This window comes from Atractosteus spatula, chromosome 14, assembly GCF_055471065.1.
Source record: "Atractosteus spatula isolate fAtrSpa1 chromosome 14, fAtrSpa1.hap1, whole genome shotgun sequence".
Taxonomy (NCBI): domain Eukaryota; kingdom Metazoa; phylum Chordata; class Actinopteri; order Semionotiformes; family Lepisosteidae; genus Atractosteus; species Atractosteus spatula.
In genome coordinates, this window is record NC_142719.1 from 40,664,266 (window position 1) to 40,679,406 (window position 15,141).

Genomic DNA, 15,141 nt, shown 5'->3' on the forward strand with positions numbered 1-15,141 from the left:
TTACCCAGAGGGTTGTGGGTGTATGGAACAAGCTAACCAGCCATGCTGTTGAAGCCTATGCCCCAGCTTCTTTCAATGGCTGGATGACATTCTTGGATCAATTAACTACTAATTAAGAAAAATGAAAAGAAAAACCTTCTGATGTTCTATTGCGTCTTCAAGCTATATAGTTTTTCCCCTCCTCAGAAACCATGTATTAATGGCCTCTAGGTGATGTCCATGATCCCCGCCAACAGCAACTGCAGGTGTAGCCCGCTGTCGACAGGCTGGAGAGAGGAACTGGCACACAGACCACGGTACCACGCTCAAACTAGTGTTATTTTTTATTTGTGCAGCAATACATATACAAATGACAGCCTTGCATAGTTGAAACAAACTGCTATTTTTCACATTACTAAGGGCATTAAAAGAAACCTTGCTGCATCACTCTGGTCACAGAGTAGACTGCATCTGCCCCTCACAACAGATGCAAACTAACAAAAACCGAAAACAATCCACTTGCCCATTCCAATTCTAAGACGGTAAAATAACAAAACGTACACTGAGCAGGACTCCAATACAGCTGGGAAATTCTTCTACTTAAGAGCACCAAAGTCAGGTCGCTCTAAGTAGGTTTTTCTCTTATCAAGAGATGTAATTAAATATTGTTAAATGAATTTGATCTAATATCTTTCTCTTCCAGCAATGTACAAGACTGTAATACTGTAACATTTGCGTTATGCTCCCATGAATAAAGATATTCCAGTTTTAGCCTTTTACTTACTTTCTGTCCTTTGAAGGCCAAAGAAGCCTTAATACAGTATCTATGGAAAATCTCCCAGATCTGTCGCTGAGCAGAATATTTCAGCCGTCTCACATGAATTAAGAAAGAGCCAAGCTGTGCAAACAATTGTTCTCAAACACCACTGTATAATTTACATTCTAAGTAGCAGCGAGAGTTTGAAATGAAAGGAAAATATTTGAAATGAATAACAAAATATATTACATATAAAAGTAATTAAAATTAAATAGTTTTGCTATAAAGAATTTAATAAATAAAAATAACAACACAGAGACCGAGTTAAGCTGGAGCATCTCTAAACCTTTAGGATTGCGAGCGATGCTTCACCGAGGCATAAGTTGGGACCAAGAGTATTGAAGCGCAGACAGCTCTCGGATTTAGGTTGAAAATTTAGAAACGGCAATAAAATACACACATAATGCTGATGAAACGTGCTCACATAACATCGGAAAGGGACTAGCTTTCTTCAGTGGAAATCTGGCTCAAGGTGCCCAATTAAATTCTCAGATCTCACAGCATCATGAACAAAACAATGGGAAGAAAGCACGCTTCAGCAAATATTTTAGAAATGGGCTTTGTTTGACAAATGATAGTTTGCCACCTGACACGGACAGAGAACAGCTGATCAAAACTGTTTGCTGTCCTTCAAATCCCTGATTTGACTGACTGGAGTACAAGTGTCTCACCCTCCTGTTATAAAAAACGTTACTGTGACACACTACAATTGCCCATAGATACACATGGAAGAAGTGAGTTTAACTAAAGACTAAAGACCTTTAGACCCAAGATGCTGATGCAGAACACGGATTCTTTATAGAAAACGGTGAGGATACAATGGAGTGGGAACGGCCACCCCACCATGTTTCTGAACAGCACTTCTGTTGGGCTGTGGTAGTTCCCCCGTGCCACAGACAGCCACCAGGGGGCAGCACTGTTGCTGAAGAGTGCAGTCAAGTGTCCGGGGCGTGTCGGCTGGAGGTGGTGCCTGGTCCCGTTATGCTGTCAGGCTGACAGGTCGCGGATCAAACAGCAGAAGGAGAGACCGAGGCCTCCCAGCCCTCCGCCTGGTCTCTGCTCGTCTCCCTCTTCATCCCCTCGTCTCCTTTAGGGCGCCGGGGAGCGTCTGTGTGCTGGGGGCAGGGGGGGGGCGCGCATCTGTAGCAACCAGACAGCAGCTCGTAAAACCCCCCGTACCCCTGGAGGGACACACGGCTGAGCCCGGCGGCCGCTGTCACGCAGTCGCGGCTGAGCGTTCAAGCCGATGGGACTAGAAATCCATTAAGGTCTCCTTGCGCGGGTTCGAATCCTGCACACTACTACTGCAGCAGCACCTTCTACTGCTGGTGCGAGACCCCAAGAGGAAACGACATGGAATCTTTTATCTCTACAGACACTGCGCGTCGCAAGTCTTCCCTGGATCTTCAGCAGTCACATTATTAAAAATGAACTGCATGAAGCCCAAGTGTAATAATCTGAAAAGCTCAGACTGCAGGATTTGGCTCCCCTACCCAACATACATGAACTCTTTTTCCGAAAGCAACACTTTCCTTGAACCTAGTTGGTTTTGAGAAAGAATTCGCTTAAATAAAAATAATTTCCCATTAATTAAAGGAAACTAAGATATTTTATGTTAACTATAAAGTACTGTATAATACTATATGTAATAATAAGGAACAGTTAACGGGTTTATTCCCTGCTGAAAGAAAAGGAAGGAAACACAATGTTTCGGCTGTGGAGTCTTCTTCCTCACAGCTAAACATTGCGTTTCCTTCCTTCTCTTTTCAGCAGGGAATAAACCTTTACCTGTTCCTTCGCAGCCTACGCCTGCTGACGCCGCTCCCTACTCGAACCATATGTAATAATGTTTATTACACATGCGAGTATTTATTACAACCAAACACAACGAGTTGAAATAATGTAAAAAAGGGGGACAAAAAGATAAAATGATTAGGTGCTATTCACTTGCTGGTCTATTTTACATCTTGATATGAGACCACTATTGACTTGAGATACAACACATAACAGTACGTTAAACGCTGTATGTTTTAGAAAGGCAGATACACGGACACTAACCCTAACCCACCCTGTCTGTGTGTCTGTGTGTCTCATGGAGAGCAGGTTGGGGTATGCGAAAAGACAAATTCCTAATGCAAGAAACTGTATCTGGCCAATAAAGTGATCTTATCTATCTTATCTTATCTGATGACAGATCAGTGATTACACTGGTTTAGGCCACAATTAGAGATCGTGACAGAACTTGTTTTGGGGGAGCAGAACCTAAATCAGTGAAAATAAAACATCATATTAGCATTTCCGATCCCTCCTGCAGGGCTGGTGAGTGTAAACCTACAATAAAGCTTGAGAGGTCTATTGAGCCAGCGAACGTGAAAATAAACTACAAGCTCTGGGACATGCAGAAGAAACTCCATTCCAGGTATGGCACAACACCTACCGGGCGAATCCTGCGCGCTGAGACGTCCGGGGAGCTGTGAGCACTGCTTCCGCTCTCTGGAGAAGGACAGAACAGGAGAGAGCTCAGGCCCCATGGGCGCAAATAAATCGTATTTTTCAGAATTTACCCCCTTCCCCCCATCCCGCATTTCACTTTACAACTCGCACAATTCATGTAGAAATCTCAAGTCTTTCTGGATTCACACAGTTATCCTTGAGGAATTCCTTATCTCTGTCCTGCAGGATCTTCACAGGAACACCTTGATCCAGAAATCCTGCAGCGTATTTAGCTTTGGAGGGGGGAAGAAACACCCCCAGTCATGTGCAATTCAAATGTATCCAACTGAATACCAAAGAAGTACTTTGAACAGCTAGATGAAAATCAACTGCTAGAATTTGGCCTTTGTGAGTCACTATGATAAGTGACTCTCATATCAAAGGTGTGACAGCTTCTTCCACAATTAGCAAGGGCAGGTCAGTTGAACTATAACAGGGATTCTTTGGAAGTACAGTACTGCAGGTTCTGAAGGTCACAGCTCAAGAGGATACTGTCTATCAGAGTGCTCTTCATCCTTGCCTGCTCCCCTGTCCGGCGGTCTCAGAACATCTTGAGGCACTGCCTGCAGTCGCTCTTCTGGGCCTCTAGGTGGCTCGCTGTGTGCTGACCAGGTCCCTGGACTTGGGGAGGAGCACTGTGGTACAGGAGAGGCTCCAAGGACGGGGACCAGTGGGGAGAAAGGAGGAGGAGTAGGGGAGGAAAGACCCTGTAAGTCAAAACAGAGATCCAGAATTGGAGCTAATTTGTTTTTAGAAGAGTCATTACCAGCCGTGACTGTTTGTAAGACGAGTGTTTGCATCAGCAAAAAGTCACTGCCTTGAATATACTCATCCACCTAGACTTAAGGCTCACGTTTTTCACTCCATATTGGTAGTCAGTCTCTTTGTTTGCATTTAACATGGTATCTAAAGCTAGGAGCTAGATACGTTGGGCCTTTCAGAACAATGGCTCCCCCTTCCTCCTCAGAACGGGAGTCAGAACCTGTTCCCTGTTCCTAGCAAAACAGCTTTCTAATGAGCGTACTCTGGGATTTCAGTACAGCTTCCAGGACCCTGGTCAGTTACTGTTGCCCTTATGGATTAACTATGCAACCAAAGGTCAGGAAACCTGTCCTGCCATGAGAAACAGTCAACATGGTCAAAGTTCACACTCAGCACAATGTAACACTGAGAGAGGAGCTGTCAAACCGTTCCACAGTATAGACATGTCAAGCAATAACACTACTCTCTCTTCTTTTCCATTACTGACAATAAAGCTGGAGCTGTTCTGCTTGACGGTGGTGGTAATGGAGTGGCTAGGGTTGATGGGGGAAATTGGGGTTATACATTATCTTAGGCTATTAGGGTCTGGTGAACAATGCATGATCACATTTATGCTAGTTTACAAAAGACATATTTAATAGGCTTATTAAAATAATAAATAAAATTTTTGCACATAGTCAATGCTATGTACTTGAATCACGTACACAGAAAATAAATCATCATGTTTACAAAAAAGCAAAGCCACATAGAGTATTTCTTATTTCCTTAATCTTGCACCTGCCTGGCAAAGAACAGCTGCAGCATTATTCTGAACATGGCTCCGACAGAAGATCTGAGGACATGGAAGTTCATTAAGACTAGGAATGGGTGCTGTTTTTAAGTACAGGGGTATCAACCCCGACGTTTTGGGTAAATTCCACTCTGCGCTTGAACAGTCTGGCCTCCTCAAACTTCCCTTATTTCAACCCCTGAAATAATTTTCCAGTTCTCGGTCTGATTTGCTGCATTGTGGTGCTGCTGGCCCATAAACATGACAAAGTTTCAACCAGTAGGGCCATTATTATTGTTGCTGTTACTGACAGTAATAATAACAGCAGTTAACCATAAGGTGGCACTAAAACAAAAGAAAAAAAACCCTATTTCACTTTAGAGCAGTTTGTTCTCCCTTCGGTTCTGTTCATTTGTTTATGGAGGAGTTCCCTTGTATTGTTCTGTGAATCATAAAGACACTGTGTACTTGCAAACATCATCAAAGCAGTTTAAGGGTTAATTCAACTCAGTTCAAGCTTTAGAATCCTCTGGGAGACAGCCGAATACAACAATGCAATAAAGAAGACAAACCTGACCAGCAGAGAAGGCAGTACAACAGTGTGACAGGGGACAGGAGAGTTAATTTACGCTGTGTGAGAGTGAGATTACAGAAGAGATGAAAGATGTTCCTCACTCTTCTCTCCTTTTTACCCTGGGGACACGGAGGCGTCTCCCACATGGGTGTAAATTCACTACGGAGGGGTGACACACACGCTCTGTAATGCCCTGGAGTTTCTGGACGATAGAGGATATCTAAGTTGATTTGCCCCAATTACTTTGCGGCTCATCTTCACTAATTTCCCCCTAACTATGACAATTCACGGTACGGATGTTGCCAAACCATGAAGCGAGACAGTATGGCAAGAAGCTTTGTCCCCCTGCAGTCCAGTGCTCACCTCTTCCTCGTCCTCCTCTTCGTCGCCCTCCCCCAGCAGCTCCACCACCAGCGAGGGGAAGACCCCCACCTGGCCGTCCAGCTCGCCCTCCCAGAATCCGTCGTCCACCTCGCCGTCTCCGCAGCGCAGCAGGCGGATCAGCGCCCCCTCGGGGAAGGACAGCTCCTCCGCGCTCTGCCCGCGGTACTCGTACAGCGCCCGCGCCCGCCCTGCGGGGCACAGCGGGGGTCAGCGGGCGCCCTGCCTGGACCCTGCGCTGCGCGACCCGCGCTCGGCTCCGGCGTGCCGACACTGTCCCCCAGCATGGGGCTGGGACGCGAGATCTCAAATCTCGGCCCTGACTGTCCGCGGGGGGTCGCGGTAGAAATCGGACTCGGGCCTGGAGTCGCTGCTCCTGCCCTGGCTTGAGGGAGCCTTAAACAAGACACCTGCTGGTGTACGTGGCACCTCAGCATCAGCTGAAAGGCGAGACGACATCAGGAATAGCCACAAGGCTATCAAAGGAATGCGCACTCATAATCCCCCATTCCTGGTTTTAAAATGGGGTGAACAGGGCTGGACCCAGACTATAAGACTCTCTGTCACACTGTTGTTATTCAGGGCACTCTGGGAAATGCACCTTGTGTGCGTCTCCTTCAGTGTTCTCCGGAAGTGGCCATTTTCCTTACAATTAAACTCGCCTCAAAACTTGCATCACTCCTTGCATCCCTATACCACCTAATGACACCTGTGAGCTGTTTTCATCAAGTGCTCTTCGATGTCTCAGATCCAGTCATCTGTTAATGATGATCTATGGAACAACCTCCAGAAGGATACAAGAGACAGCCAGAAGACTGACAACACATTCAAATCAAAACTTTTAGACCTTAGCATTTACTGAACAACCCATTAACACTGGTGTCATTTTACAAGGTCAATATCATGTACTGTTGAGTGTGTTGTGTCACCACTTCATCTTTGCTATTGTGACTTTTAACTTTTCTTTTATCTTGTTAAGCACTCTGAAATGTTCCAAATGTACAAATCACAGCATAAAACAGATTTGACTAGCTATATAACACAAAAAAACTAGTTATACCAGTATTTCAAGGGATATTTCAGGGTAATGTTCCCTGTTAACCTGTGATTCAAACTGCTCAATGCCGAATGTAAGAAAAAATCTAATTGCACCCGAAATCAGTGCAGAACAGGAGGTGCATGCAATTTTTAGTGATGTATATGTATTGCAAAAACAAATATTGCAATCCTTATGGATTGAGAAAGACCTTCATAAATCAAAGGCACTCTTACTGTGCACATTAGTTATTGAGTGAAATTTAATGCGCAAGTGTGCTTAGCAATTGATTGAACAATTCTGGATCATATCTGTACACTTTCTCCTATCAGTTCAATAGTTCATTCCAATAGCTGTATAAGGATACAAGATGACGGAACTGTGCACAGTGACAAAATCTGTTCTCCTCGGAAGTTGGAGAGCTTACTTGCGTTCGGTGTGGAATGTTCTCTCCCCTGTATCCCAGCTGAACTCCCAGAGGCAGTGGAACCCCCATCAGGCTGGGGGCTTCCCGGGACTGTCTGTAATGCTGCGCCCCCTGCAGACGGCTTCAGGAACTGCAGGTACCTCTCAGGCACATAGCCCTGCTGGCCTACAGCGTTGCGTGCCTACACCAGGAGACAGACCACACTGAGTGCCCTCTTGAAATCCAGTCACACATCTGACTCAGCCCCAGACACAGTCGCCACCACACACTGGGGAACGTGTTGGTCCGCTAGCAAAGGTTTCAGCCTCCTCAGGGCTATATCAGCACCAGAAATCAAAACCTCTGTGCTGGGTTTCCTACAAAGCTCGGCCAAAACATATAAAAGAGAAAGTGGAATGCTGCTATATGTGGTCTGGAAAGAAGGCTTGCATGCAGTCAAGGGCTATAACCTCTGAACCGAGAGTCTGCAGATCCCTGTACTGCGGAGAAAGGGTTAACCACAGACGAGCTCAGCTGACAGGGTGCCTCCATACTAGCAGCTTTTAGCTTATTACCAGCCAAATTGTCTTACAATTACTCCTCCACTGCCGAGAAGGTAAACCTGTAGCACAGCTGTATCCTTAGAGGGAGGCTGCAGACATATCTGCTTCATTTAGCTCCACTCTTAGAAGCACAGCCCTCATCCAGTGCAATGAGTAACCGAGGTTCTGAAATAGTCAGTGCTAAACAGGAAGGAGGGTAACAGCCGCGGTTGTTAAACAGAAAAAGAAGAACTGAAAGGTCAGTTTGGTGTTGCTGGGTCGATCCAGACCTTCAGCCAGTCCTCCATGTCTCCGTCTTCGATCACCTCGAGCTCCTCCCCCTCAGTAATTGAGAGCTCATCTGCCTGGCAAGCCTGCAAAGATCAGATCAGAACACTCCACTCAAAGCTCTTTCACAGGAAACATGGACTCCCCTCCACCACCAGTGTGCAGCCCCACCTGGAGGATGCACCAGTACTCTCCCCACACACCAGCTCTCAGTGGGGAGGAGAGCAGAGTGATGGAGCCAGTTCAGAGAGGGGGATTACTAGGAGGCCGTGATAGATAAAGGCCAGGGGGAAATCTGACTAGGACACCAGGGTAACACCCCTACTCTTTTTGAGAAACGCTCAGGGATTTTTAATGACCACAGAAAGTCAGGACCTCAGTTTTACGTCCCATCACTATACTGAGGCATTAGGACCCACACAGACTGCAGGGTGAGCGCCCCCTGCTGGCCCCACTAACACCTCTTCCGGCAGAAGCCTTAGCTTTCCCAGGAGGTCTCCGCTCCAGGTACAGACCAGGCTCACACCTGCTGAGCTCCAGTGCCAGTGGTGAGGTACAGGGTGATAGAGCTGCTGGGATGAGGGATCTACCCAAAATGGGTAAATACAAAGCAAGAATGGAGATACCAAAGCAGGGAAATGATAAAATACTTAGGGAATACTCTTGAAAAAATACTATTGCTGCTAGGCACTCTGAAGACACAGTCTTCGATTAAGGTGGGTGGGAAACTGAAAAAGTTCACACTACAGAGGCCTTGTCACATGTTTGCTTGGAATTTCCTTTGTGGGTGTCTGACATGCACGTGTGTCTTCAGGGGTAGCCAGGCCTCACCTGGTAGCTATAAAGGACCCTGCAGGGCAGGGGGTACCCACGGGGGCAGGGGTCCAAGGACGACTCGGTGAACGTATCGCCGTTTTCATCAAATTCTTCAAAATCGGTGAACTCAAACTCATCCCCCTCCAAAAAAAGGAAGCACAAAGATGTCCACATTAGAATAAAAAACAAGAAAAAAAACAGCACGCAGTCAATGCTGTGTCCAGATACACGTACACAGAAAGCCGTGGCAAGGAAGTTAATTTAAAGCCCAGATCAAATCCTGCTGAGAAAGGCTGAAGGAAATATTATATCATTCGCATCAACAATAATGTATTTTGTGCCAGTGAATGCATTTACTCTGCCAAAACATTAACCTCTCTTAACGGGGCAGGCCCTGAAAGATTTCCAGTCTGACAAGACTTTATAAATGGAAATTAAACAGTCCCAGGGATCAAATATTCACTGAAAAGATTCAGCAAAACGGTATGTGGAATAAAATACAAACAAAAAGGAGACTGAGAAAAAGATAGGATAGTTCTCCAAACTGTTTTTTTTTTTGCCGACTGTTAAAGGGGAACTGCAACGCTATTCTTATACTTCAAGAAAGAGCCAGCATTGATGAGTACATTTCAAACCGCAATAAAAGTTAAATGTATAGAGTAACGTGTAAAACCTCCGATGTGTATCACAAAATAGATTAAACTTCCAGGTGCGCGCAGCTCCATATTCTGCGCTTCAAAAAGAGGAAACAAAACGTCCAGTGAAATGAAGCGGCCCTTTGACACCGTAAACAAGCGGACTTGTGAACAGAAGTATTGCTCACAACTCCCAAGATGGTTTTGCCGACAAACACTACGCATTACCTCCGCAGGCCGCTCGCGCAGGAACATTTCTGCTTTACAACCTGGACTTATTCCCTCGTACGTCACACGACAGCAGTCATGACGGGCACTAGCGAGCGGGAAGGGCCGCCGCCTTCCGTCACAAATTCGTGGGGACTCGCGCCCTCGCCCGTGGCGAGACCAGGGGTTTGCGACCACAGGGCGACTCGCGGCCATTTCACAAAGTTCGCGATTTCGTGCTTAATTCGGAACCTGTCATTTTTTTCTGTACGGCGAATGAATTTAATTTGTGACCAAGATTTAATTTAACCGCACTGAGAAACTGGGACTGCAGCTCCCCTTTAAGGTCACCGTGTCGCGCGTTGTTATGACAATTATTTTGTGTGTGGGAAGCGAACGGCAGAGGCACAGCGTACAGGGACAACTTTGGGCCGGGACCCCGGGGTCAGCGCCAGGGGGCGCACTCACCAGGGGCGAGAGCTCGCCGTTGGACAGGCGCGCCTCGCTCAGGCGCCGCTCGCGCTCCAGCTCCTCGTCGGCCTGGCTCATGGCGCTGGACACCCAGGAGTCCACGTCCACGTCGCAGGAGCGCAGCAGGGCCAGCCGCGCCTCGGCCTTCACTCGGCTCACCTGGGCGGAGCACAGGAGCGCAGCCGCCTGAGGCTCCTCGACCAGCCCCAGGCGGCCGCAAGCTCCACCGGCAGCTCCTTCCAAAGCCACACCGGCAGGAGACCCAGAAACCGAGCTCACGCAGATCAGCAGCTCAGCTGGAGCTCTGCGAACAGGAGCCACGTGCTTCTCCGGTAAGCGAATATCACGGGTTAGACTGCCGGGAACAAACTGATACTGCACTGCTTCAACACCGAGGCAGGGGCGGCAAAACAGGCTGCTGTAAATGACCGCAGACCAGTACTAGGGCACCGTTTTCTTCCATCAGTTCCACTGATCCGAAAGATCACAGCGACTTGGCTGTAGAAGGGGGGTGAGGTTTTCACCACTTTGGGAATTTAATCAATAAGAATCAGGTTTAGAAGCTTTTTAAATGTTTTTTCAAAAGAAGCATAAGAAACACTGATTTTACTTTAGTCATTGATTGATGCTCTTGATATGCGACCTGCCATACACGTGCCAGGACCCTGATTAAGGATAAACAAAAGCAATCAAAGTGGTAAGCCTGAGTGGGAGATCTATTGGCAACACGCACTCATGGACTGGCAAGAGAAGCTCTTTGTCTTGTCAAAGTTTTCCAATATTCTTTCTTGTCACCTCATTTGTGTTTATTCCTCTGATGTGGGCAGGAAACAATGACTCACTGCTTTACATAACAAGCGCGTGTCTGCATGAGCACATCAATAAATGAGACAGCTTTAGTTTTAAACACACCAGTAGAGGAATCATAACTCACTCCAAGTGTAAGAGCCCAGTAAAACTACCAGTGTCTCTCTTCTCTCCAATCAAAAACTGGTCATGGCGTTCATACAGCCTGACTAGTCTTAGAACACTTAGAACATACAGTAGTGTAACTACATTACTGCTCAACTCCAGCCCACAAGACAGTGGAGCTGAAGACCATGTTTGCCAACCCAATCCATTTCAGAACCTCCACCAAGCTCAACTGGTTTTTCATTCTTTCCATGTTGGCTGATCCCTCAGGGTAATTATGATATTTAAGCTGGTTATTTATGACCAGTTTACTATGTCTATATAGTAATAATGTTATTTAAGCTTAATACCTATGAAGACAAGAAAACCTCTGACAGCTTAAGGGACAGCTTCTCTAAAGGCTTACTGTGGTGTACCAGGGTAAAAGTGTAGTAAATCCCAGTGAAGATGTGGCAAATTCATGGTAGCCCAAACGGAAACAGAAATGAAGCTGTTTCCATTTCACGTTCCTGGTCACGCTGTCCGATTCAGACCCTTTTCTCCGCACACATTAGTGTTACTGAAACAATAGATGGAAAGTCGATGGAAGAGGCAGGGAAAGTCACCTCAGAAACAAGGCATTGCTGAGAAACAGAGTTTCTGTTATGCTGCTGCCATGTTATGTTGCATTTAAATAGGAGAAGAGCTGGAAATCCCCTCAAACTAGCTTCCGTCTCCCTTTGCAAGCTTCTGCTGATACACAGACCTATCCGACTCAAATGGTCGCCCACAAACTACCCATACTGCTCCTGTGCTTGTGGTAGATATATTAGTCATCTGAACCAGGTCCTGCAGGGTACACATGGCCGCGCTACCAGAAATGAGTGTGTTTGTGTCTGCTCCGTCTTGGGCCTGGCGTTTCGTCGCGGGCGTGCTCAGTCCCTGCTCAGGCTGCTTGCGACCATATCGCAGAGCTCGCGGGAGACACGGGGGCGCCGGGAGTACCTGCGCCTTCCTCACGCTCTCCTTCACTTCTTCCGCCCTGTGCTCCACCCCGGGCCGGTCGTCCACCGGCCCCAGCCTCCCGCGGGTCTCCAGGGCCTGCAGCGCCTGAGGGGAAGACACACAGCTCCCAGCGTCTATTTTTCTCACTCGAGTCCCTGTAGTCTCTGACCGGGTCTGAGGAGGGCTGCAGCTGGCGCCACGTTCCCCCCCACGCCTCTTCATCTTCTAGGTGGTCAAAGACAAAGCCCTCATGGACTCCATAACAGGCCAAAGTCTAAGACAAAGTCCATAATTCCATATTTTCACGAGGCAGTCAGAACCACCTCCTGAGCCCCAGGGAGAAGCCTAATCCCCTCCCTGAGCCGAAGGCCCTGGTGGTCCACCAGGCCCTCGACTCGGGTGTCATCGCAGCCAATGACCGATGGCTTTGCTCTGTGTGGCCGAGAATGTGTGCAGCCCCTTCCCTGTGGACAGTAAGAGCTATTCTCACCTACTAGCTAATGCCTCAACTTTCATCAGCGGCAAATCTCTACATAAATCCGAGCTGCAAAGTCCTTCTTTTCCCGTCGTCTCACAGATCTGGCGTCTTCATCAGTGAAGCCAACTATGAAAGCTCACGTGCCAGAACTGTTACAGCTCTGTGCTGCAATCACAGTCACTTGCGCCATCATCCGTTGTCATCCATTTTCAGGAGGAAGCGCTGGGAAGAAACGGCACGTGCTCTTAACTGTGCAGAGACTGAGAGGCCCTCCCCTCGCCCGGAGGACCACCTCCATTCAGCTGCCCGCGAGCCGATGCCACAGAGGCAGGTGGACTCACCCTCTCCCCGTGGGCGATGATTTTGTAGTCTTTGGCCGTCTTGGTGGCACACTTCCGCGCCTCCTTGTCCAGGCAGCTCTCCCCCTCGTGGGCGCCGCTCCACTGCATCACGGTGCTCACCTGGGACGGGACCGAGACGCGTGGTCTGAGATGCGGCCGACCCAATCCACAGACGGGCCGTCCCGCGGCTCTGAGCGCACTGTGGCTCGGAGCGGCTTCTCTCTGCCGTGTGTCTTTCTGGGATCGGCATATTCACGCTCATCTGCAAAGCGCTGCCGCCTTTTTACTGATATTATCTACACGTTGTAGGGTTTTAATGCAAGTATAATTTTTATGAATACAGTACATTATATTATATTAGGGAGACATCAGTATATTTGAGGGCTGGTAGCTCTTCTGGATTTCATTCCACTCCAAGAGCTTTAGTCACTTAACGGCACTTATTATCAATCATCACCACCATCAACAGGCCGAAAACTTTATCCAAGACACGATTTTAAAGCTTATCACACACTCTTACAATCCAAGTAGCTTAATGTCATAGACTGCTGTATAGCTGAATATTAAGTGCATTGCTCTAAAAGAGCAGATAGCTGTAAATATTCTTTAATATCCCTTTCTCCAGGTTTCCTCATGCTTTTTGAGACTTACTTAACTGGCTACATTAGAGCCCCGTTTACACCAGGCTGCTGTTGATACCTTGTCATTGGCCGCTGCCTGAAAGTGAAACACCAAGGCCCTGGTGAAGGCCGGGCTTTCCTGAAGGAAGAGCTGCAGGTCACACTCCCTGGACACCTGCAGGCAGACACAGCACACCGACCTGACTCGAAAACACTGGCGCAGAAGACAGAGGGGCTGACCGCTGCCGGGCGCGGATGGGGTTGTATCGCCTGGTCGCAGGCTCAGGGAGATCGACCTGATCTGCACATCTACAGAATTCCTGAAAAGATCTCCGCCGCGTGTGGGATGGTTAAGACGTGAAATGGTCATTCAGGAGAAAACTGCATTAGGTTGATCCCAGATGCAGAAAAAAATATTATACAGTAGATCTTTAAGTCGTCCCCTAAAAAACCGAGTGTCAAATACATTTTAAAAATGCGTAATACACAAAAGAGTAATAAAGAGAAACTACAACCTCAGTTTTTTCTTTTAAGTAGCTCTTTTGCAATCCACACACACTACGAAAAGTGAGTAATGAGTGCAGGCGCTGGCGTACCTGGCTGGAGGTGTCCTGGATCCTGCAGAATGCGATCTGTGTTGACTGACAGGTGTCAATCTCCGTCCCGCACAGCAGAGTGAACTGTTCACGGAGCTGGCTGTACAGGTCCCCGTCCATGTCCTGGGGAAGCAGAGGAGGCCTTCAGTCACGTGGTACTGGATGAAAACGTTCAGCATTACGGTGCACTTAAGATTCTGTGCAGTCTTTCACATTCAGAAGCATCCATTTAGAGGATTCACAAATGAAAACATTCAGTAACACAGATATTAAGAACACAAACACCCAGTCTCAAGGCCTCCTCCTGGGGGATACTGAAGAAGCTACGGGAATCATACTGGAGAACACAAATACTCTAAGTGAGATTCAGACTGCAGTCTGAAATTGTGCATATGTTGGGACTTTGAAGGTTTGTGAGTCTGGGTTGGCAGTCAGTTCTGACACCCAAGAAAACAGACGGCCACAACGTGTGAACTGTCACTCGTAGGCCAGTTAGGTGATGATCTTTCTTTTCTGGACCAAACATTTTTGGATCAATCGTTCCAAGTGATTCAGAGAGAGTGTTACAATGAGTTTTATAAGGTCCTATCTTTCAGACGGGACAAGAAATGGAGGACCTATCCATGCTATGGACATTAAAAACCTCACGTTGGTGTCAATGTTGTGGCCAACTCCAAAATTTACGGCCTCAATTCGAGTTAAAGACGGACAGAAAAACATTCTATCTCCAGGCCTGTGTTACAAAATCTTAATCTAAGCAGTACTTCCTGAAAAATAAAGTTTGGAAAAAAACAAAATAAGTGGCAAAACCGGAACTTTGGATTCATTATCCTTCCTGACTGTTTGCTTTCTGCTCAGTGGGATTCCTACTGGTTTGATGAGTGTTGCGACTGAGGTCAGAGAACTGCACACACTCCGTTGTTTGCCTTAAACCTGGCTCACACACATATCAAAGAAAGCTGGAAATGTGGCCAAAGGAAGGGAAGGATTTAGCAGGGGGATGCTAGAAAGGATGCTGGGATAGCAGTAATGTC

General features: G+C 47.3%; 1 protein-coding gene across 2 annotated transcripts in view; it reads right to left on the reverse strand.

Annotated features, from left to right (window-relative positions):
• Positions 1 to 300: 300 nt before the first annotated feature.
• LOC148821345 (F-BAR and double SH3 domains protein 1-like) overlaps positions 301 to 15,141 on the reverse strand; it is a 35,430-nt gene continuing 20,589 nt past the window's right edge. The window contains exons 9-20 of one of the 2 annotated variants that reach the window (XM_088932418.1): positions 14,108 to 14,230; positions 13,591 to 13,686; positions 12,892 to 13,011; positions 12,073 to 12,177; positions 10,174 to 10,335; positions 8,879 to 9,004; positions 8,050 to 8,133; positions 7,239 to 7,419; positions 5,758 to 5,966; positions 3,810 to 3,996; positions 3,234 to 3,289; positions 301 to 1,936 (exon numbers count right to left, since the gene is read on the reverse strand). In XM_088932418.1, coding sequence (XP_088788544.1) covers positions 1,886 to 1,936; positions 3,234 to 3,289; positions 3,810 to 3,996; positions 5,758 to 5,966; positions 7,239 to 7,419; positions 8,050 to 8,133; positions 8,879 to 9,004; positions 10,174 to 10,335; positions 12,073 to 12,177; positions 12,892 to 13,011; positions 13,591 to 13,686; positions 14,108 to 14,230 — 1,500 coding nt within the window. In that variant the 3' untranslated portion in view covers positions 301 to 1,885. The remainder of the gene's footprint in view (positions 1,937 to 3,233; positions 3,290 to 3,809; positions 3,997 to 5,757; positions 5,967 to 7,238; positions 7,420 to 8,049; positions 8,134 to 8,878; positions 9,005 to 10,173; positions 10,336 to 12,072; positions 12,178 to 12,891; positions 13,012 to 13,590; positions 13,687 to 14,107; positions 14,231 to 15,141) is intronic. The other variant, XM_088932420.1, reaches the window with a different exon arrangement.